The sequence below is a fragment of the Zosterops lateralis genome (genome assembly GCF_965231275.1).
Source record: "Zosterops lateralis genome assembly, chromosome: Z".
In the NCBI taxonomy this organism is placed as follows: domain Eukaryota; kingdom Metazoa; phylum Chordata; class Aves; order Passeriformes; family Zosteropidae; genus Zosterops; species Zosterops lateralis.
The window spans coordinates 18,357,771-18,383,338 of NC_139800.1; the positions used below are offsets into that span (position 1 = coordinate 18,357,771).

A 25,568-nucleotide genomic window follows, 5' to 3' on the forward strand; every position below is an offset into this window, starting at 1 on the left:
AAGTCTCTTAGGCATCTATAAAGTATGCCATTATAAATAACTTTATGAATAGGCATTTATCACTGTTCAGTGGTCAGGTATTAAAGTATTCATTTGGAATTGGGTTTATCAATACACTAAAGAATGCAACAGTACTTACTTCTTAAGAAAAATAGAAAGGAAGTTTTGTGCCGTTCTCATGGCTGTTTCATACGAGTTAGTAATAAGCACGTCTTGATCCACCTAAAAATAACAAGATACATTTGTCTATTATCTTAGCATAGATCTACAATCTACAATCCATATCATCATTTTTCAGGCATCAAAAAATTAAAGCAGACATAAAATTACAGTGCTTGATTACTAGAGCACTGTAATAATGTACTATACCTATGAACACACATAATTAATTCCACACACATAAAAAAGATTTTAAAATTTCTTACTTTCTTGTTTGATTCCTCCTCTGAATTAGAATCCTTTTCTGCTGATGGTAAGTGCACCACACACTGAATAAGTTGCAGAACTAGTGCTGTTACCATCTGAATGTACATAGGCTCTCCATCAGTGTCACTGCTGTTTAACCTGTTAATAAGAAAATACAGTATTAACACTAAAAGTAGAACAAAAGGATAAAACACAAAAAACCTTTGCTCACAAGTAGTATGTTTAGAAATGATTACCACAGCTAGAAATCCACATTCTAGACCTTTTTTCTATTAATTTGCTTCTTTTTATGCAGTGTAACATTTGACCTAACAGAACCAGTAAGTATTTTTCTTGCACAGAATAGGTAAACTGAAACAGCACACTGTTCATTGGCTGAAACAGCTACAGGAATATTTAACAAAGCAAACACCTACCTGCTAAAATACTTAATAATAAGCTTACTATGTACTGTAAGCCTATATGGTATTCCATGTTCTCTCCAACACAACACACCACACACCACACCAAACTGTTGCTGTAGTAATTCTTCTGTAGTATTTAATGTATGTGAAATGTGTAGGACTTTTAAAAAACAGAAAATAATGATCGCGACCTAGACTGACTTTTACAAGAACTACACTTAGAATAATCTGCAGCAGCATAGCAGACTACAAACTACAGCAGGCAACTGTCTTAAGTTTGTAAGAAGACTATATTTTTCCCTGATGTAACCTCAGAAATACTATGAGTTTACTGCCCATACACACACCAATACCATCTTATTGCTACACTTAACATCGAAAGGTGGTATACCCTGACATATGAGATAATACAGATATGAGACTGATTCCCTCCGTGAGTGTATCCTCAAAGAAATTCAGCCAGAATTTTCCTAGAAAGAGCTAGCAATGAAGCAATTATGTAACTCCATACAAACAGAATTAAAGAATTGACCAACAAAAAATAATCCTCAACGCACACTAACATTGCACCCATTCACATTCTTAGTGAGAAAAGTAATAAGATTTTTCAATTATTTTTGTAAGTAGGCACTAAAGTGATAGCATAAACCCAAGCAATTATTACAAGACATTTGTCAAAAATTTGTTTTGAAAGCTCAACCTGCACAAAGTGCAGCTTGTAGAGACACATTTTTAGTGTAATTATCAAAGAAGCCTAAAATCCTACATCTAAAAAGCGGTAAATACTATAGTCTACAAGTTATTAATTTACATCACAAGTTACCTGAAGTTTCTCAAACTCCTTTTGCTAGTTGGTAGTCTCGCAAGGGAAGTGAAAATTTCTTCTAGAATTAGCTGTCTGTGTTTTTCATAGCGGGAGAACACCTATTTAATAATTATAGGATTATTAGACAATGATTTATTGTTACATAAAATATAGCTCTTAAAATATATTGCAAATAAATATATATGAAAGTATATACTGCATATGACACTTTAATAAATTGTAATTCAGCTTATTAACACATTGCTTTACCAATGCAAGCATTTTTTAAAAAAATACATAGAAACTTTTCCAGATAGAGGTTTTTAAAAAACCTTTATATAAATGTGTAATAGGTCTTGAAAATACCCTCTATTTAAAATATTTTTGTCAATGGTATAACATACTATATAGAAAAGTCAAACCGTGTAATACTAAGCTTTTTGACTTGGTATTTATTTCTCTCAGTACAAAGGAAAACTGTTTTAACACAACTTACATGAACACATGTAGGTTGTAGAGTACATTTAAGAAAACAGTTTTACTTCATATTCTAGGCTTTAGTGTTTGTCTGACATGATACGTTCTTTCAATTTACAGAGTAGAACTGTTGATTTTGCCTCCCCTTTTGTTTGGGCAGAATACTGAAGTATATAATCCTTACAGAGATTAAAATCTCCCACTTGAACAAGGACATTTGTGTTCCACTACATTTTTCCTGAAATAATATTTTACCTATCCTGTGATTTTTTCAAATAGTCACCTCTTCAGAAGAAAATAACTTATTCTATTTTACAGAAATACCATACTAGTTCTATGACTTATTGTGTAAGTTCAAACCTGAACATAGGAAACAAGGAAAACCACACAGCCAGGATTAAAGATTTTAAAAAACCCGTTAAAATAAAAAAAGGACAGGTAAGAGGAAGGAGTTTGTGTTTACACTTAAACTGACAATCAAAATTGAGCAGCTTCTTGCTTGAAGTAGGCAATTTCTTTCTGTAGAGTACTCTGCAAATAGGGGCAGCTCAGGTAGATATAACACTATTTCCATATTATGATATCAAACTGTAAAAACATGCAAGAAAATCAGTAATTCTACACTCCAACTCTCAACGAGAGAGAAAATACAGGCTATGTAAATGCCCTGAGAACTCTCAGCAGTACAGGCACAAGTACAATATATTAAAAAGTACTTACTGCAGTCACTAATTTGATGGCACATAACTGTAGCTCACTGACATTTTCTACAAAGAAAGGTGTTATTCCCATCGATGACACCTATCAATGGATACAAGTTATTTTAAGTATACAGGACTAGCAAACTGGTATTTACGCAGTTTCACAACTCAGTTATTCATTCAGCAGGTAAGGCATTCAACAATTACTTCGTATTATTTGCAAATGAAGTTATTAAACCAGGGCAAGGTCTTATGAAGAGTGGCTGAGCGGGTATCAGGCTGTTCAGCATGAAGGAGACTCCAGGGGGGCCTTATAGTCAACTCCCTGAAAGGAGAGTGTAGCCAGGTGAGGTTGGTCTCTTCTCCCAGCTAACAAGTGACAAGACAAAGGAAATGAGCCGTGAGCTGTACCAGGGATGATTTAAATTGGATTTTAAGTGCCCATGGAAGCATTTCAGCTGATATCCCTGTAGATATTTGAAAGATTACACAGGATGTTTAAGGACATGGTTTATTGGTGCAAATGGCAGTTCAGACTTGATGTCCTTAAGGATCTTTTCCAGTGTAAATGATTCTACTACTCTATACCTGAATACAATCAGATTAAACGTTTTATAATATGAAGAAGATGCAACTTCTCAAAAAGAAACTCCTCTTAAGAAGAGAAGATGCAAATGACATACTACACAACAAATTAGTCACTCTGATGTTAAGAATTCAAAAGCTTGTACTACTGATTTCAAACTTCTTGTCACTGAGACAACTATACTTCATATTTACTCTATGAAAAGTAACATTTTTGGACAGGAATTCTGAAAAAACCTACCTGAAGAATAGTCGTATCTGTGAGAAGCTGTATCTCTAGCAATTCTGACAAGCTGCTGACAATGTCACAGACTTTGTTATACAACATCACTATAACTCTTTGCTTGTGGGTGGAACACTTGGCACGTTTTGCTTTTGAACTTAAAACACCACCTAGAAAATAAAATACATATTCATTAATAATTTCAGTATTTCAAGTACTAGAGAGATGATCTTCCTCAAAAAGTGCCCCCAAAACAACTGAATGACTACAGCTTTGCAAAAGCAATTTAGAAAAACTATTTAGCAACATCAGCTGAAAAGCAGGAATTTCACACGATAATTATTTTTCTTAATTAGTCTAAATTCTGGACTTGAGCTTTTTAGAAAAGTTCTTGAAATTGGAGCCATGCATCTGTAGGTATGTATGTGAAAACAAAAGGCTAGAAGATAAATAGTTTTCCCTGAAACAAAACATTATATACATGGAGATTATGACTTCAAAATTACTTATTTCAACATATAAGAACTATACATAAAAGTTGAACTTCAAACTTCTAAATAGTTTAGTCTAAATACTTTGGTTACATTGATATTATTGCAGTAAACCAAGGTGCTATATGACTAAGTTTCTCAGATGACACATTTCATTGTTTTTTTACAGTTCTATCATCATAGAAATAACTGTGCCTTAATTCAGGATACTGTATATGATAAGAAAGAACTGTCAGTATAAAAGTTGCATACAAAAATCTTATTCCACAAATCATTTATATCATCATATAGTAGATTAATTTTTTATATCTTTTAATATGGAAAGATTTCTTAGCATACTAACCACCATGAGGATCCACTCTATACACAGGATCATACTGAGGATAGAGAGTGTTCTGCAAATGAAATTTTGTGTACTGAATAACTCTTTCTATTACGTCTTCAATATATACAGCTTTAGGCATATTTGGTGATGTCATAATATTGATAGCAGTAAGACAAGCATCAGCAGATTTTGTCACTCTTTCCATAATAAGATCTCGCCATAATCTCTCCTCATCTTCAGTGTCATTATTCTGCAACAGACAAGAAAAGCAGGAAAGTATGAGCAAGAAGTTGAACTTTTATTCTCACCAAGTAAAAGAAAATAACATTACATTAATACACTTACATACACTCATGTATAAAATATTGTATTTCCTTTATCATACCAAAATAATTTGTTTTAAAAATGAAGTAATATTTGCTTTACTAGTGACAAGTTTGTAATGTCTCTCTAAGCTACTGGTCTTCCAAGTCCTGTATTCTGTATTCTCCTGTTAGAACACAAAGAAGGTTCCTGTGCCTCATTGGGAAACACTATGAGAGAAGACTGCTCCATGCTCCATTTAAGACCAATGTACATTAAGCAAAATCTAATTCCTTCATTGTTTTCTTCAGTGGCATCAGTTGCTGCTTTGATCCATCTAATTTCTGCCACTAGAGGGAATTCTTATACAAAAAGACTGTTGCAAGTCACATGAAATCTGTAAGTATACTTTTTCTGCTTCATAGACTAACCCATCCATTATCAACCTCTTACCAAATATGTCCATTTAGATCACCATAGGCTACTGAGTCCCTGTATTACTGTGTTTGTATGAGGTACCAAAACAAACATACATGAGGTTAAATATGACCATCCAGCACTACTTAAATATTGTAATCACATTACTAGAGCACAGCTAGGTGGAATTTCTCATAGCTTCTCTGGAAGGGACACAGCCTCCAGAGAAAAAGAGTCTTTACTACCTATATGACACCACACTTCAACACTGTTGGCTCTCCTTGTAAAGATCAGAGAAACTAACAGCTTTTTGCCTTTGGGATAGAGAATGTGAACTAATAGAACGACGCATTACACATATAATATACATAATTATAGAATCAACAAAAATCTGCAAATTGAGAGGTCCTTGCAAACTTCCCAGATACAACGGCTTTACAAAATTTGCTATGTACACACATGACACCTTAAGGGGAAAAAAAAAGCTTCCCCTAATTAATCTTCGAAATTAAATTAATATTAAAGAATCCTCTGCCTCTAAAAAATATAAATATACTGACATGGAGGTAAGATATCCTCACTGCATTGTAAAAGTAGCAAGCTTACCCCTTAGGAGAGACTTGCTTTGCCACAATGATTTGAATAATTTTTAATAGTTTTAAGAAAATCTAAAACTTATTTCATTTTTTTTTTTAAACTGTTTCTTTTTTTTTTTTATCCAAGTTTGTTTCTGAATTGCAAGCACTGGACAATTTCATTAGCTTCTTAATAATTTGAGGTTTTACTTCAAAAAACTAAAAGAAAAATATCACTTTAAAATCATTAGCCTAAAGACTTCATCAGAATGAAGCAGACCAGGTAAACCAGTATTTTCTTTTTATGCATTTTTTGTATTGCCAAAGACATTCAGAACCATATACTGAAATTTTGAAACCCTTGCAAAATATTTAGATGAAATTATTTAGGTACAAATAATGTGTCTCTGGTTTTTGTGTGCAAGTTCAAATTCTTCTTTTCTGATATAATTTACTACTCTCTTATTTCTACAGGTGAGGAGGCTTTTTCTGTAAAACTCAATTCTAACCTTGCTGCAATATTGTTTTGAATAGATAGAGTATAAGTAAATATGTGAAATTTGAAATATGGAACATCAACGCCACAAAACCTCAAAATCTTTGAGTAGTTTTAGAAATTCCAGGAAAAAAACCCATCCTAAAATATTAAACTTCCCGTTAATTGTATTTACATTGAAATTGTCACTCTGCAGTGTAAGAACACTTTAACCTTAAACTTCATCCTTAATGCTCAGGAGAAAGATAGACTATGTGAAAACTGCAGTATTTCTTCCATTTTGTAAGGGATGTTTTATGGACACATAGCAAAGAAACATCCAACAATGCAGATTACACCAGAATTATCATTAATATTTCTGGATGAAACTATAATATCTAAAATGAAACAAAAGAAAATGCATTGCTCCTAATACATGTGCTAGTTGTCACTACTATAGTAAAACATGATCAGTACTGAAAAAATATAATTAACTGAATTTTGCTTCAAGTATTAAGATCTGGCAAACTCAATCACATACATGTTATATCAGAAATCCCTTTTACACACATACAGAGTATTTGAACCTATCACTAAATAGCACTCAAGTGAAGAAAACTGTTCTGCACAATGGTGTGTAATTATGAGATTTCAAACTCACATGGTTAAGTAAAGTAGAAAGCTTTGATCCATCTTGAATATTCTTCTCCAAAATATTCAGGACTTTTACTGTTTTATCTGTTGAGAGCTAAAATAAACAAAGAAACATGTCAAACAACTGCAGGAATATAAGTTATTTCAAATTGCTGAAAAGAACATTGAGGAATGATGGACAGAGCTTGTACAACCAGAATCACTTCAACTGTAAGTCATTTTGCATAAGGAGAATGCAGACACTATAATGAGAACAGGTAAAATATATCCTAGGATTGCAATTAAACTGCATTTTCAACCAGCAAAATCTACAGAAACAAACTTTTAAATTGCCTGTCATTAATGTTTTTGGTTTTTTGGTTCTAGAAATAGGAATTTACCAAATTCACGTATGAGCTACAAATTCTAACTGACCATATAGAGCTTTATTAGGAGAAAATCCATACTGCATGAACAAGCAGAAACAAATTCCCTGATACTTGAAAGATAATAAAAGGGAAATGTATTCTTAATATTAGTGCTAACTTCAAAGAAGTAGAATGTTGAAAAAAGTAAACTGAACTCACTTAGTGATCTTCTGTAGAAGTCTGATTAAATAATTTGTGGAATACTTTAACCTTGAGGAGAGCCAGTTTACCCCACCTAGACACTACTCACCACTGGAAGCAACAAAACTGATTTCGTATAGACATACATGTATGTATGTATGTATGTATGTAGGTATGTATGTATGTATGTATGTGTGAAAAATATGGAACAGAGGTTAAGGGTGAGAGCTATGAAGAAAGAGAAATGATCATGCCACCCCCAATCTACAAAGGAAGGTAGGGAGACTGAATAAATATCCAGGAGGAATATCTAAAGTTTCGATTAAAGAAGTTTGGAGTAGTCCAGAGTAATTATGATAGTGTGCAGTTTCAGACACTCCACAAATGTAAGCGGTCAAGAGCAGGCAAAGAGTTTAACATAGGACTGCCCACAGCCAAGAGCTTCAGGAAGATAAAAGGAAATTAAGAACACTGTTTCTAGAGGTGGGTCATCAACAAGTTTGCACCAACCAAAGTTCCTCTAGCTGAATGGGGAAGAGTAGGACACAGAGAAAGACTTACAACAAGAACGTCTCAGCTTCAGAAAGAGTAACAGTAAGGATGTTGAAACTTCCTAGGCACTTGAGCTAAGTGAGCAGAAGGTCAGCTGTTTTTTTGGTCTGTGCACCCCTCAAGAGGGTGGAACGTCATTACAGAGGACGTAAGTTTTTTTATGTTGATCAGTATTTTATGTTTCACAAAAAGTTAGATTATGAAGAGGTACCTTGTCCATAATGCCCATTGCCTTGATTTTTGCAGATTCACTACCCAACTCATTAAGCTGATGTTTGCCCAATAGCAATTCCTGTGGAATCTCATCATCATCACCTTAAGAAAAAAGAATGAAAAAGTTAACTGAAAAAAAGAGCTGATTGTCCAAATAGCCAGCATCAAATGGCTCGAAATAATTAGCACCTAGCAAAGACTGATAATGACACCTTTTGGTTGTGGTGAAAAACATGTAAGAAATTAAGCACATGAGATAATCTGAGTCTTAATCGTATTTAATCTTAGACAAAAATCATGTTACCAGACACAGAAAGATCTAATGACTTCCTTTTTAAGTTCAAGGCTGCATACACTATGGCTTTAAAATCTGTAGAAATTTGTTTACTATGTCCTGCTACAAAGATGGTAGGAAAAAAAATTAATCAATGTTCCATTATCCATTTCAAAATAAAGTCACCTTTGGCGACATGAACTACTTCCTTAGACACTTAGCTAAGGAGACTGTTTTTCTACTGAAATAGGTAAGTGATTAGCCATAAATTCAGAAGGACTTAGCCAGAAATTCACAAGGATTTTGCTGCCTCAATTGAATAATCATATCTGCATGTAGCAGATGTGTAATTATGTGCCTCAGACATGCCTAGCAAGAGAACTATCTTGTTTACATGTCTGGCAGAAGGTAACACCCTAATGACATTCCAAAGAAGTATTCTTTCACTCCAAGGGGACTACTCATTATGATTTATGCCCCTTTTGGATTCTGCAGAGAGTGGAAGAAGGACCTCCTTCAGGCAGTGGTAAGTGAAATTGAAAAGGTAAAAGCCACCACTCAAATATAAATCCAGTATGCCTCAGTGAGTTATCACATGAAATTAAACCACCAGGAAGGAAGTTCAAAAATATCAATACAGTTTCTTCTCAAGTTTCTAACTGGGGCAAGTATTTTGAAAATTTCTGATGCATTACCAAAAGCTGTAAAATCCATGTCTTCCAGATTTTCCAAAATATTCTCTATTGAAGCAGTAAACCTCTTGAAGGTTGAAGAATCCATCATTTCTGGTGGAAAAAAAGGGAAATTCATAAACAATAATCTTAAACATAAAAGCAGAAAATACAAACTGTAGAAAATAAATCATCTAGAATTACCTTCAGGCGTTAGTTTAGGTTCATAAGCTTTCCTCTTCTTTTGTTTTTCTTTCTTCTTCATTTTTCTAGCCACTAATTAAGAGAATAAACACTTCTCAAAACTTAAAGAAAGGATTATTTATATTTCTTAAACTTATACTCAATATTCCATGCAATGACATCCATTTAAAAAATTTTAACATATCCATTAAAAAAAGCACTAGTATTATGGAATAAATTTAAATCCTTATACGGATCAGTTACCCTCACTGAGGCTAGGAGGAGAAGAATAATCATCCATGTCAGAGTCATCGGGACTGCGATTACGGTAACGGCCACTACCAGAAATCCTCCTTCCTTCATGATAATGACCACTTCTCCTGTGGTCACCAGAACTTCTTCTGTCATGTTCTTCATACTCCCAAGCTTCATCTCTATCCTTTTTGTGTCTCTTACGAGAAGCTAGAAATAAATGCATTTTCATTTTAAATACAAAACTTTCACTTTTAATAGTTAAAAATTGGACATTTTTAAACATTTAAAAGATGTGCAGATGTAGGGCTTAGGGACATTGTAGTACTGGACTTTGCATTAGTTGTATGATTGGACTTGATGGTCATAAAGGTCAGAAATCATTCTATGATTTGCAAGTCCAACACTCTTGTATAGCTGTTCTCTAAATTAAATGGACACTAAAGTTATTAGATACAACTCTGCTATGGATTATTTATTTTAATGTTTTCTTTTGAATTACAGAAAAACTGTGCTTGAAACTGGCAAAAATACCAAGAAACATTTAAAAATATGAATTTACAAGGTATTTGTGTTTTTAAAAGCAAATTAAGCAAAGTTGAACAGATCAAAGTAAGTTTCATCCTTTTTTAAGAGAATATTGAGATAATTTCCTCAGTTATCTAAATTGTGACAGTTACTGGGTGTCCATATTCCAATTCACTGATTGCTAACATACCAAGTTCCAGTGAGACTTGGTAATCTATTTTCTAAAAGATTTTCTGTTTTGCCAAGACAACTAAAATTTTGCCTTGGTATATACTGCAGGAAATTTGTGTAAAGGAGTCACAATTCTGGGCCAAACAGCAAGCCCCTATCACACATAATTATTCTAATTAATTTTCACACAGGACCAAAAAGCCCATCAAAAGTGAATGTTGAAGAAGCAGTAGTAAATATTGCATACAGAGATTTGGTGGAAATAAAATGGGGGAGCAGAATGACAGTTCTCTGTTACCTCAAAAGAAAGTCTTGTATGTTTTGAAGTTGACAGAGTGCTCAGTTTTAACAGAGAAGGAAATGAATGAGGAGGTAGCTTCATCCATGAAATCAGCCAATTTTCCATTTTTAAACATAATCAACTAACTAAGCTACCAAAAAGATGTCTACTACAGACTGTACCGCAAAGATCAAAACACTTCCAAAACATCACATTCTAGACTGACAGTGTTTATTATTGTGAGTTTTTTGCTTCTGGACCTGCATGTAACAGACTTGATACTGTGTGTCTTCACCGAAGTCTCCTTGGCATGACTGTATATAAGTCATACAGTTTCTGAGCAGAATGGCTTAAAGCATTTATACAGAACTGGAACTGAACTGAGAAGTTCTTATGACAACCCATTTATTAAATTTAAGAAACATACCAGCTTATATTCAATATATGGTTATAGTCAATAGTCAGTCCAGGATCAGAATTGATAAAAATAACCCCTAAGGGAACACTTCTGTTCAGATTTCAAATTCCTACAGATTTCGAATTCCAAAAATGTAATAGAGGTGGTCGAACTCTTTGGGTCATGTAATAACTCAGGCCCAAAGTTATACTGTGTCTGGATCAGACTTCCTTCTGGAAAAAGTGCAGTCATTTTCAGGATGGCAGAGGTACTAGCATTGCCTAAAATAGTTGAGAGTTAACTGCGACTGAAGAAATGGTGAGCCATCTGGGACCACCCAGCAGGCAGGAAATTGGCTGGATGGTCACACCCAAAGACTCAAAGTCAATGGCTTCATGGTTAGACGGAGACCAATGACAAGTGGCATTGCTCAGGGGTTGGTGTTGGGGCCAACACTGTAACATCTTGGTGACACTGACAGTGAGATTGAGGGCACCCTCAGCAAGCTGCCAATGACACAGAGCTGTGTGGTGCACTGGAGGGAATGGATGCTACCCAGACAGGAGGAACTGTGACAGGCTCTAGAGGTTAGCCTGCGTGAATTCTTTCACAAGGACATGGAGTCCTAGGACAAGGGTAACGAGTTGAAACTGCAGGAGAGCAGGTTTAGATTAGAGATCAGAAAGAAATTCCTTACATGAGGGTGGTGAGGCAGTGAGCAGGTTGCTCAGTGAAGCCATGGATGCAACATACCTGGAAATACTCAAGGCCAGGCAGGACAGGGCCCTGAGCAACCTGTATTAGTGCAGCATTCCCACCCAGGGCAGGGAGGTTGCGACTAGATGACCTTAAAGGTTGCTTCTTAACCCTAACTCAAACCATTCTATGATACCTGGAGTAAATGTACTGGAGAAGAAAGTAAAGAGTTCTTACTGGAAAAAGGCTTTACACATCTGAACTGATTCCTTTACCTCATGAGACAGTGATTTGTGAAGGCAGATGGTTTTTTCTCCAGTTTACGAATAATCTGTAACACTAAGCTCTGTAGGATGAATTCTGACCCCAGTTACATTTCCACAAGAAAAGTAACTTAAAATATTGCTATCAGAATTTTAGATTGACCAATTTATCAATGCTGCATGACAAAGCAGAATCTGTTATAGTTCTGCTAGCTCTATGAGACAAATAACATTGGAGCAAATATTCACAATCACTGCTCTACCATATTTATTTTTAAGTCAATAAAATTGACTAAAAACTTAAATATTAATAACATTTCAAGAGGTAGGATTTATTTTATACATAACTAAATACTACTTGGAATATAAACACCCAATTTCCTTCTGAATTCTGCCAAACATTTATGCAATATCACATTTAGTAATTATTGTAAAAGAATGACTTCATTAATCTTTAATTTCTCATTATTTTGTTTCATAGCATGTCCCTTCTTAATGAAATATTCAAAAAACTTCTCTTTTTCTATACTAATCACTATTTCATATTTTTTAAATTCAGTTTTAGGTAAACAAAGTAATTAAGAATCGTGTATTTGTAACAATACAAATCCATTCAGTATACTTGCCACAAATACTTCATTTTTGATAGTGTTGTCTTCTTTAAAATTCAGTTCAGTTCTACAGCATTCTTTAAGAAATTCTTTAAGAAATTCAGTGTATTCACTGAGTTGATTAGAATGATGGTCAGATCTCTTAAGTGGACGTAACAAAATTAGAATTCCTCAAGGCATATAATTAGTGTGCAAGTTTTCCTGAACTTGTTCTACTTTGTATTTAAGAATTTTAACAGCCACTGTGGCTAATACATGGATTAGGGTATTTAAAATTCTTGACAATTCTCTCCATTCCCAACCAACTTAGATAATTTTGCTTAGTGAATTTATTTTTTTAACTTACTGTTCTAAATTATTAACATCATATACGGATGATATGATATGGTAAAAAGAGAATATAGAATTCCTGAATGAAGCAAGTTATCATTAACCCTTTGACATAATTTAGACTGATTAAATTTACCATAAGACAGCATATTCATGCACAGAACATAATTCAGCTACAATTAAAAGGGAAAACAAACAAACAGAAGGACATCCTTTTCAGCATTTTTGATAACGATCAAAGGTAACAGTGTTATACTTTTCATGTGCAAAAATACAGTGTATACGTTGGATGAATAGTTGCATACTAAGAAGCAGAACAAACAAATCTTTCCCTGTTGGACCTTAAGAAATACTAAAGCCCAAAACATTATGTTTTATTGAAGTTCATTAAGATGTTTCTATAAACCAAGATGCAAAACTTGGGGAAAATCATTATAAGCAAGAGTCCTTCTCAGGTTAACAGACTTCTGTAGCCCTGTATGGCTACACAGCTCAGACTGAACTGATTCACTTTGTTCTAACAGTTTATTGCCAGTGCTGGTTAATGTACAACCATAGAAACTAACCAACCATACTTATATCAACAAGTAGGAAACATCTTCCTAACTTAAAGGCAAATAACAATTTCTTTTTTACTTTAGGAATTTTATTCAATTGCATAGCAAAATTCTAAATAGAAGCTTCCTCTCCTCCCTTGAAAACAGTAAATTCAAGAATAGCAGAAGCAGCAAATGGTGTTTTGAGAACTCATCAAGAACAACTTCTGCTTTTCAAGGAATATGATGAGAAATACTAGATAAAATATTTTCAGAAACTTTTGTGCAGTAAGATTCTCAATTTATGTCAGGTAAATCCAAGAAGAGATCTTCCACTTTTCTTATCAATAAAGCTAAGAATAATTCAAGAATTTATTAATGAAATTTATCTCTGCATATACTTGTATATAAATTCTATGCTTCTTTAGAGGATTTTTTCCTTAATCTGAGTGGTTAGAAATGTTTTACAGTACAACTGAAAAAAAGATCTAGGGAGCAGTTTCCAGTAAAGAAATCAAGAAAATAAATTTAACAACTCATTGCTTTTCATCCTGAATGACAAATTGCAATCAAGTAATTTTTCTTTTAAAAGCGAACTAAGGGTTCTTGGCTGGGCAGTTGTCAGGACAGCAAATTTGGGGCTGTATGTTTTAGGGAAGCCAACTTAAAAAAATGTGTATCTTTTTGTAAAAACAAAACATTAGGTTTTTTACCTTAAGGAACAGAATTATGTACTACTTACATTCAAAAGCTTCTTCACTGTCATTATCTTCATCAGAACTGATTTCAGCATATTTTGGTTTCTCATTAACTGTGCTACGTTTGCGCTTGTTCATTTTCACACGTTCACAAAGTGGCATGGTGGATTCAATTTCTGCCAGGAGCTCAGGAGGCAACTCCTTTAACACTGACTGATCTATGCTACCTATTAGTGGAGAGTAAGAAGAGCAAATGTGAAACTGAAGATAAAAAAGAGGGCCCAATACTACAGTCCTTTCTCAGGAACCATTCACAGGAGAAGCACTAACAATCAGTTAAATCACAGTTAGATAGACCTGAATGTATTTGACAGTCTTTTTTCAAACTTCACACTACAATTAGAAATAATAACACAATAAACTGCATACACATTTCCTTCAAAAAAAATATTTTGTCAGTCATAAAAATGAATTATCTTTGAATCACCTTTTGAATTACCTTCGCAGAATGATATCCTTGCTCTAATCCACGAAGTTCAGTATTATTTCAGTTCACCCTCTGAATTTATCAGGCTTTCTAACAGTTTTAAGTAAATTATGGGTTCTTAGTGCCTCATTAACATTTCTGTTTACTATCATTCATAGTAATTAGTGTACACAAGACAGTAATATTTCCTTTTCCAGTAAGGAGAAACAACCTGTAGCAAAACTTGTGGGATCATATCCCTAAATACAGGCCAAATCATTGACAACTCAGCTTTCGCTTCAGATTTTTTCTTACCTCCCACTGGTAGTCTGATGATGCAACACAAATTGTTGCTTGATTATTTTCAAAACAAAATTGAAACACTTTTATTTAATACAGATAAACAGCTAGCTGAAGAACAAATCAGGTTTCTTTTCCACAGCAATAAATAGGTAGACAATATCACCATTCTTATCATTTTGAAACCATGTGAAGTCAAGATTAAACCCAGAGTAGTCAGAATGAAGGAGATTTGCAGGCAAAATTTTTCCAATTGACACAGGGAAACCAAATTAATTCAAAAGTATTTCTTTGGTGTTTGTTTATTCAATGTCTTAATTTTATTTATCAAAGACCCTATTACACAGATCTGCAAGCTGTCAGGCTAAACTAAACTGTTAATTGTTTTCCAGCAACCGAAGAAACATTTTTGTCTCAAGTGTCATTTTTGTCATTCCATATGCATACTATATTGTTTGGAGAGGAAATCACCTCCGAATTGCTATACACACATAGTCTTCCAAAAAATCCTGTCTCCTGGATAATAATATACTTTTAAATTGCATTCACTATAGCACTATGCTAACTTTCTAAAGCTTATTTCCATTTTTGTCTTACTATCCTAACTTCTAATGCAAGAAAGTCCTTGGAGTTTTTATTTCTCTTCAAACATCATTAATTGGAATTAGAAGAGTCTTACTCTGAGGTTCCAGCACCAAAATATACTCTGCAAGTCATCGCATTTAAGTGTATTTTAAAAAACAATTTAACAGATATTGGGATTTTTGAAGCAACATAGTGAAACATATACAATATAAAGTGATAGTTAAAGTTGTCCCTGCTTTCTTCACACTGTGCTCACTGTTACCTATTTGTGTTAGGTTGCCATCCTTACACAGTCACCATGTACCAAAGCCACCTAACCTTTCAATATTGCTTTTGAAAATGTAAAACATTCCATGGTGTGGTTGGCTGTGTTTCTTGGTTAGTGATAAATTTTGTGGGCTATGCACTCGGCCTCAGACAGTAGAAGTACGGCAACAGGGGCAGACCATTTCCTCTGTGCGTACCAGCAGCTGCCTGGATGACAGCCAGGGCCCGGCTGGATGCTGCAGAGCTGTGCACTGTGTCCCCACACTTTGTATGCCTATACAGTGCATGAGCAGCTTACATCCAGTCCCAGAATGCAGAAAAATTTACATACAAGTTTGAAGACAATTCCACAAATGAAATTCATAGAAGGCTGTAAATCCAGATTCACTAATACCTATTTTCAATTTTATGCCCGTTGGTAATTTCATTAAAATTAGCAGGATTACACACGTAGCATGACGTTTACAATAAATCTGGCCAAACAAAAACATTGTGAAAGACAGCTACAAGTAAATGAACAAAAGTTGCATTAAATCCTCAAATAAACAAAACTCACAGGCTATTCTATTGTCTCCTAGGAATATCTGTCCTTGCTTTCTCTTCTCACAGACATTTTATTTCGTACTTGTTTAAATATAAATCAAAAATCACAGCATTCATTAGACATAAGTGAAAAAACATTGACTTCAAATATTTGTAAAACTTTTTCTATTTCTGTCTCAAAAGTTTCAAGTTTCTATTTCTCCAGTGACAAATTCAACTATTGCTTGATTTGTACTCTTTCCTGTTACAGATATTTCAGATTACTGTATAAGCTTACCCATTTTACTTTTATTAGGAAATAGGTAAAGCTTACTTTATTCAAGTAGGGAACAACAGAAGAGAGAATAAATAAAATTATTATGAAGCTCTCCATAAGGTATCATTGAAGTTTTCCTTTCTGTGACAACGTTCCCTGAAGTAAATGTGCCACAAACCCAGTTTTCTTAGCTGCTGAAGATTGCAAACAACCAAATCCAGAGAGTTTTACTTATGTGGTACAAAGAAGTTAAGCATGACTGTACACATATGTACAATCGTAATATATGTGGAGAAAGACTTATCATCCTTTTTGAAGAAAATCAAGGATATTCTGTACTTTTGGTCAAGAGCTTTTTAGTATTTATTAGCATTTATCTAGTATTTGTTAGTATTTATCTATTAATTATGCTATCTTGAGTCAGGGCAGCCCAAAAGTCACTAGAAATATCTTATTAAATTCCTTCTCTAAAATCTCCCATTTTATAATGTAGGCAGTGTTTTTTTGTTGAGTGGTAAAGAAATACAAGAATCCAGTTCACCTAAGAATCCAGTCACGTGGCAATAATAATTAGGTTATAAAACACGCACTAATGCCTTTTCAGTGTATGGGAAACTTTTCTAAAATTATTAATAGAATATGTAGCACAAACCTCTTTAAAATCTACAAATCCATGTAAAATCACTTTTAATTTTCCAAATTTTTTTCTAAGTTTACTAAGACATAACACCTACTTCCATGTCTTCACTTTATATTCAGTTACATTTGGCTCTAGCATGCATGGCTTTTTAAACAGTAAAGAGGAGGTACCTGTACTAAAAAGTTACTTGATAATCTAATATAACGCCCAAATATACTGCTGAAGAATGGAAAAAATCCATTTTCTGCAAAGTGTGTGATCAGTGTATACCACATGCCTGAGATGAGACTACAGGCATGTGTATTCTTCAGATGTCATTTTCCACATAATTTCAAAACTTCTGTAACTTTTAAGCAAACAAGCAAAAAAACCCAAAAAAACAAAAACCAAAAACGACCAAAAAAAATCTAAACCAGAAGAAAAGTACCATCATGACAAGACCTTTCTCTTAATGCCAGGAAGAGCATTCTAACAAACTCCATGCTGGTGAGACCAAAGGGAAGACACAGAAGAACAATTAATTTCAAAGAACTGCATACATGAGCAGTCATTTCTATAGTGCTTCTCCAAATATACTAATGAATCTTCATCTACTACTCAATGTCCACTGACCCTCAAGATAGTGTATTTTCTCACCAACCATTTCTTTACAAAGTGTAACACAATTAAAGATCAATCAGAGAATCTCAGTGAAAAATTAATTAGTCTATAAGCCTGGTCCCATATCTTCTTATAGTCTGGGAAGCTTTTCAGAGGGTTTTACTGTGTATACTAGAAAAATTTCTATAAATACCTATAGTATTTCCTTTCTCATTTATGGTTTAAAAAATTAATGGAAAAGAACAGAACTGATTCACAGCTCAGTACTGTTGTTTTGCACCTTCAACTTTGTAGAACAGCTTTAGCTAATATTTATGCATATGTAATCTTTAGGAGGATCCAAAATCACCTTGCGTTGACCTAAGTGAAATAGCTCTTCCTGATCCAGGCAGATCATCCTTCAAGAGAGGTTAAACATTAAGAAAAGATAGTATTCTTATGGACTTTTGCTGGGTCCATTCAATATGGACAGCACAATTACTTTTTTGACATAATAATCTCTGTTCATGTTAGTGCCACCTGCCTTGATGGAACAACTTCAAAAAAGCACCTATGGAAAAGAGGATGATTCTTACTGATGTTTAGGTGAGCTTTCCATGATCAGAGAGGCTATTTCTCTGTTTTGATGAAATCAAAACCAAAATGAATAAACTCTTATTTTCTCAGTAATAACTTGTCTTCGCTTTTCAAACTATGGAAAAGAAATGCATGGTTTAGATCAAACCGTGGTACAGCTTCCTGTGAACTACAAGCCATCAAGATTAAAATACTGTTAGAAATCTAAACTCTGAATTGCTACTTTCATAACTATGAGACACTTAATACAGTGGAAACACAAATATGATCTTCTCCATTTCCGTATGCTACTTGTCTACAATAAACAAAACTGCAGTTAATGCAAATTCCTGTTAGTAATCTCTCTATATATCTTGATTTTAAAATGCAACTTTTTCCAACTATGAAGACAATATATGAAAGAACACACAGAGGTCTGAGAGGGGAATAATGCCACCCGTTCGGGGTGAGGATATGAATTTTTCCATTTCTCAGCATTTAAAAATTGAATTTTTACTACTGAATTTCTGTACTAGAGAACTGTCACTCACCTTCATTTGGACATTAAAAACAAACCCCTACTGACTGCAGCTCGTGTTTTTCCCTTTTCTTGTTCCTTTTTTGTCACAAAAGACATTACCTGCTATTGGACTTTTTTTATTTTGCTGATGACTAATATATCCAGTCTTGTTATTTAACTCCACAGAGACTAAGCTCACCTTCCTTAAATATCCCCTCTGAGCATTTGATAAAGGATATTCCTCCCTTTTCTAATAAAAGCTTACAGTATAACTTTCCTCTTATGTCAGGCATACATACACAGAAAGGAAAGCATTTTCTTTCTGGATTAGCTCAACCAACCTTCAAACCTGCAGTATATTAAATAAAGTATCCTTATTCCATAAGAAGAGTGCTGCTATCTTGTTGAATAGCCATGTCACTGTAGCTACAAAAGCAGCGACTCAAAGGTTAAATCTAAAGCAAATACTCATGCAGATTAGGTTGTGTTTGAGATAAGGAACTAAAAGAAAAAGAAAGGAAAGAAGTACTTCCCTATATTATAAGCTATTTAGAAAACAAAAGACCTTCTAAAATAGCTAACTATTGTTATACTATAGTATTCTGACACTGGAATGCAAAGGGCCACATGAGTGCCTATAAACTGACAAGACAGTTGCTGGATAAAGCTGAAGAATCTTTGGTTCTTTCTCAAGTGCACAAATTTAATGATATCATTTCCACCAGGTTCTCCCTTAAAATGCTACAGTGTGTTCTTTACGTGGTGCAGGGAGCCCTTGGTGATAAGTCCGATGGCCACCAGTTTCACACTTGTCAAAATAATTTTGTGCCCTGAACAGTTTCAGGAACATAAGGGGAAATACAGGGAAATCCCAGTAATTTTTTAAAGTAAATTTAAATTTTGACAAGGGCATATCTGCTCATATATGGAAGTTCCACTTTTATCTCAATAACCTGTCATCAGCTGAAAAACACATGATCAATGAATACTGGTGAAAACAAACTGAGTAGTACATTTACACCAGCAGCTTTTCTCTTTCCTCTCCCCCCTCCCCTTCACTGCTTTAAAGCTTATTGAAGGGTATAGAGCTACATCCTACAGGATGCATCCAAAAGGATATAATCCTCTACTGAGTGCCTTACCCTCATCTTTTGACTACATAAATGAAGGGATAACTCCAGAGATCACATCACACACACGCATGCCAGAAAAAGGATGGGAAACTGAGATGGCCTCACCACAACCTAAGGGGCTGCACGCACAGGAATTCTCTGCTGCAATCAATTTAGTAGGATGGAGAAAGGTAGTGTTAGGGCGAAATAAGTCCTACGTTTCATGGAGCCTGCTTTAACATATTTTTTAAAACAATTCTTCCTCATTTTCCCCAACAGTAGCACAAAGAAAAGGCTCCCACACTAAAAAAAGAAAGTTTCAGACTCCCTGCTGTTACTCCAGTCCTCAGCTCTGGCCTTGAAAGATGAGACCCAGACAGGCTCACCAGAGAACAATATGGCAACAGAATAACTCCACGATACAAGAGAAGACATCATTAACCACAGCTAAGAAACATAGATTCATAAAGAATTTTACAATAGTACAAAATACTCTGAGAAGAAACAAACATTTTTAGAAGGAGGAAAGAGATTTCAAAAAGGGACTCTGAAACATCCAGAGAGAGAGCAGGGAACACATGCAACACACACTGTCCCAAGAGAACTTACATTTACATTGGCATCAATGATGTTCTCAAGCTATCTGATTGCTGTAGGAACTTACTGCTGGCCTTATTGCTAACCTTCTGTCTGCACAGAAATTGATAAAGGAGGCTAGAGCAGTCTAGTTTTTCAAGATGCTGCACAAAAAATAAAGCAGCACTCAGAATAAAAAGGAGCAAGGTTGGCAATTGAAATAAAAGTAATGTGGCACAAACTCTCTTGCTTTTATGAATCAGTATCAGGGGGTGCTTTTGGATTTTGCTGTCATTGCTTTTGAACACATGCATTGAAATTTAGGCCAAGTCAATTTATTTTTTGAAGAAGTTAAGGTATTTTGTAGAGTTGCAAAACCCAGCATGCAATTTATCTGTTAATATTCTTCTATTAGAACTACTTTCAGTACTCAAAAGAGGCTTATAAAAAATGAGGGAGGGTGGCTTTTTACACTGGCAGATACGATAGGACAAGGGGGAACAGTTTTAAACCAAAAGCCATGAGGTTTAGTTTAGATCTTGGAAACAAGTTCTTTACTGAGAGGGTGGTGAGGTACTGGAACAAATTGTCCAGAAAGGTTGTGGACGCCCCATCCCTGGTAGTGCTCAAGGCCGTGCTTGATGGGGCTCTGAGCAACCTGATCCAGTGTGAGGAGTCCCTGCCCATAGCAGGCAGTTGGAATGAGATGATCTTTAAGATCATTTCTAACCAAAACCATTTGTTGATCCTGTGATGATTAACGTTTAGCATTTGAAATTTATGACTAAAGTATTTTTCCAGCCATGGATTCTGATTGGATTCTGATTCTCAATTGAGCCTGAGACAAAAGACCTTAATTAAATAAAATCAGATTATTCCTCAAAATTTCTCTTCTCATAAAACAAGAACTTCTATATAAGCAATATATAGAACCAAATACAACCAAAACCTTTGCAGAGAATAAACAAAAAAAAAGGCCTTTATTTTACATCTCATCTGTGACTTCCAGGCACATCAAGAAGATCTTATTTTTCTTACTATTGCATAGAAACATTCTCCTCCTCATCACTAAAAATATTGCATGAATCTACTAGTCTTGTTCCTTCAGGATAATAATTACATAATAAACAACAATAAAAAATTGCTGATGTTTTAGCTTTAAAAATAAAGCAGTGCAGGAAAATTGCCTGGAAGATAATTAAAAAGAATGTATATTTAAGAGAAAGTTATTCAATGCAAACACAGTTCAGTAGTCTGAAAGACAAAAAAGATTCCATACTCTTTTTTTTCTGTTTGGTGGTAGTATTCCCATGGAACCAAAATAAACTCCAAATTTCAAGTAAATGGTTTAAATTTTCTTACATGAAAAGCGTGATCTAGAACAGCTGAAAATGTTGAGCAACAGAAAAGTTAATTCTTCAGAAACAAATATGAGGCTTTTTGGCATTTGTGTTAATCAATTTTACCCTTTGGCTAGAAGAAAATTCAAGCCAAGAATTTCAAGCACGTATCCCTGGACATAACCCGAGACCAACATTCACCTTCAGATCCTTAGACACATGAACAAGTCTGCATTGCATAGTGTAATTGACATCAGACAAATTGCTGGGCCACATTTACACATTGCAATCCACTGTTGTAAAAATTATTTCTACAAAATAGCCTTAGCAATTCCCAGAAGTAAGAGGAACTCAATCAAGCATCCATGTCCATGAACCAAGAACAGTTTCAGACGAGAAATTGTTCTGATGAATTAGGTAATAAATGTGTGCCACTTACATGTGCCCAAATAATTATTCAAAAATCAACTAATTAAACAATGCAGTCCTAAATCTGCAAACAGACCAAGCATCATATTTTCAGACGAAGCATAATGGAATTAGTGGGTTGGGTCAAATTCATTGCTGCTGAGAATTCAATGTGACACACACAAACTTCACTTTTCCTATCCAGAAAAACACTGTAGGAGCAAGAATCGAAATATTTACCTTATTAGAAAAGTCTAAAGTAGGAAACAAATATCAGTAAAGCAGCCATCAGGCAAAGCTCTTTGCTGAAAATGTCACCTCTGTTAGCAGGATAGATCAATATAAGGAATTACTCCAGTGTGCAGTGGCTGGTTGCTGCTGTGTACCAATACCAGCTTACCCAACATCTACTTCTGAAAAACTAGCACCAAAAATGAAGGTCCCAGAGAGTGTGGACAATGCCCACACAAATCCCAGCTACTTTCTGGAACAGGACAGACACAACATATCTTAAAACTCCCTGCAAGTAGGAGCAAAACCATTCCAGTCCAAAGCACGTTGGAGAAATCAGATTTTCCTAGACTTAACAAAGTTATATATAGTTTAGACTTTTAACTAAACAATGCTTGGAATTTTTTCAAAATGTGAACCTCTTAATCCAAAAAACCAAATAATCAGGGCTCAGTGAACAAAGTGCATATCAAAATGGTTCCTCTGCAAACCCAACATAGCTTGAAATATTTCTAAAGGCACAAAGGTGAGCCAGTCCCTCTTCTAGTCTAGTTAAGTTGAGAGGACATAGTCATTAATATATCAGAAAAGAGAAAACCAGAAAGATTCTAGAATTCTTATGAAAGTCATAGCTGTTTTTCTGTACTACAATTAAATTCTAGCTTGAAGAAATTTTAAACATTTCAGTTGAGAAGAATCATTATATATTTTGTGCTGTAAATGCTGAGATACAGTATTTTTTCCTCTGAAATGTGGCATCATTTTCTACATATCTGCCCAGTGCTGCATGCACATGCAAGATGGTCAGCAGGTTATTACTCTGGCCTTGACACATGCAAAGACAGTTCCTACCAGGAACTTCAAGATGGTGATTTCAAATTCAAGATACATGGAACTGAGGACTTTCACAATGCTAACCTTTACAAAAGCACAATTTATGGGAAGCAAGCTGAGTTTCAAACTTCCCCAGAGTAGTATTTTTTTACTCCAGTTATTTCCTTGTGGCCCCTCTGATTTCTGGGTCTCTGTTTCAGGATTAAGAAATTGTTATTTTGGAAACAAATTAGTGGGAACTCTAAAATTTGGTGTGCTAACATCCATAACCCAATTTTGTCCTTATAGAATTCCTGTACATGTAGGATTTAAACAAGGTTTAGAATTGGCACTTCCTTTCAGCCCACAGTTTTCATCCGTATCATAAAGCATCTTATGTAGTTGTGCTAACTAGAAATCAGGGAGAGGCATCACAAGTTCACTCAACTGAGCTCACACAATCTGGATACAACTCTTCACCCTGAAATACTCCCTTTCTTGTCACTACTAGAAGAAAATTGATTGCTGTTTCCCAAGTGAAACTATTTCCAACAGCACTAGAACCCAAAGACAGATTGTCATGTTACACAAATGTTACAAATGTTCAGAGTTACTGCAGGCTCTGAAAAAGTCACCTGGAATTAAAAACAAACACACCAAAACTCCCAAACAGACTATATAAGAACATCACACAGAAGAATTGAGAAGCGTTGTTTTAATGACATGAAGATGATTAAGCAGTAAGATTTTTAGCTGATCCTGTAAAGAGTATATATGAAGAGTATCTTCAAAGAAACGTCATGTTTTTACTCAAATTTCAGATCAGAGAACATAGGAAGACTTGTAGCGAGCAATAAAATCTTATGTCTTCAGTTCTGTATTGTAAAGATAATAAAATCCCACAACAATCTACACAATGGAGGAAAAGCACACAGATCTGAATTTCTTTTTTTTTCCCTTAAAACAACAAACTCCTTTGAGGTGATATAGGAAGATCGAAAAGATGCTTATTTTGCAAAGACAATCCTTCAAATTTATTATAAACCTTCTCAGACATTTTACACAGACAGTTACAGTTTCTCCCATTACTTATACTTAACAAAGGAAAATTTGTCTTGTTCAGAATGCAGTAACGGTGAAGCTGCTAACAGCTTCCATCCCAACACAGCTGATCAGCACAGCCCTAAAAAGCAGCAGAGAAGGTATTCACTGAAGCTCTGAAAAGAAAGGACAGCGACCTCCTCATTGCAGGCACAAGCTTAAAGAGAAAGTTTCATGGATCCCACAACAATATACATTTTCATTAAAACCAAGATAAAAGACATTCAGAGATGTTAAAGTCAGACAAAGAAAATGTCACAGTTCATTCTGACCTGGACAAAACTGGCCACAAGACTTCACCACAAGATCCTGTAACAAAAATACTATGAAAAAAAATCTTTAACTTTCCCCTAAGATACACTTAATCTTTCAGAAAAATGATTAAAGATCAGGAGAGAGAGAGAAGGAGAGAGAGAAAAGTTCCTTCTTCCTTGTAAATGGCAAAAGGGACTTTTGGATTGATTCATTATTAATGGTCACATACTGTGGCTATTCCTCCCATTCATAACCTGATAAAATTTCAGAATTTCTATAAAATTTGATGACAATGTCTTTTTGAAGTCCAATGCAAATAAAGGCACAATTTTAAAATTTACTAAAACAATGCAAAAAGTTGTACAGGCTTTCAGTTTGCAAAGAACTAACTGTAGCTGAATCTGAGCAAATTTTATTGAGCTTTGTAATGAATGGGAATTAGCTCCTTAAGACAGAATGACTAAAGCATGTTTTGAACTAGCTGAACAACCCTACTTTAAACTGCATTTCAGAAAAATTATAGCAATGATGTTGTACATGGCAAAGCCAGGAGAAGACATTTGATTGAGGGATGAATGGATGAGAAAACAAAAAAGAAAGGAGAAGAGATACAAGGGTAATGAAATAAGAGAAAGTAAAATATACTAAGCTACATGGCATAAGAGGCATGTGAGAAGATGAATAATGATGGTAAAAGGCGACACTAGAAAAGAACTGCTACAATCTACTAAGTAGTACAGGAAGAACTAAAAGAAGGTTTACGAAAATTGCATTTCCTAGTGTATTAAGAAGTTTATAACTAAAAGTGGCACCAAGTAAAACTGTGAACACTATTTCAACTGGATTGAGGACACTGTGGCAGTGGCATGAATACATCTACATCAGCTGTTGACAAATAAACTTTGCCTTATAAAGAGAGATAACTTTATAAAATAT

At 34.6% G+C, this 25,568-nt stretch overlaps 1 protein-coding gene across 7 annotated transcripts in view; it reads right to left on the reverse strand.

The window, feature by feature from the left end:
* Positions 1-25,568, reverse strand: part of NIPBL (NIPBL cohesin loading factor) — a 142,626-nt gene that overhangs the window by 30,557 nt on the left and 86,501 nt on the right. For all 7 annotated transcript variants that reach the window (XM_083883843.1, XM_083883842.1, XM_083883848.1 and 4 more), the window contains 12 exons: positions 14,109-14,291; positions 9,567-9,764; positions 9,324-9,395; positions 9,144-9,233; positions 8,173-8,276; positions 6,869-6,955; positions 4,456-4,687; positions 3,640-3,791; positions 2,833-2,913; positions 1,654-1,754; positions 426-564; positions 140-222 (listed from right to left, as the gene is read on the reverse strand). In XM_083883843.1, coding sequence (XP_083739969.1) covers positions 140-222; positions 426-564; positions 1,654-1,754; positions 2,833-2,913; positions 3,640-3,791; positions 4,456-4,687; positions 6,869-6,955; positions 8,173-8,276; positions 9,144-9,233; positions 9,324-9,395; positions 9,567-9,764; positions 14,109-14,291 — 1,522 coding nt within the window. The remainder of the gene's footprint in view (positions 1-139; positions 223-425; positions 565-1,653; positions 1,755-2,832; positions 2,914-3,639; positions 3,792-4,455; positions 4,688-6,868; positions 6,956-8,172; positions 8,277-9,143; positions 9,234-9,323; positions 9,396-9,566; positions 9,765-14,108; positions 14,292-25,568) is intronic.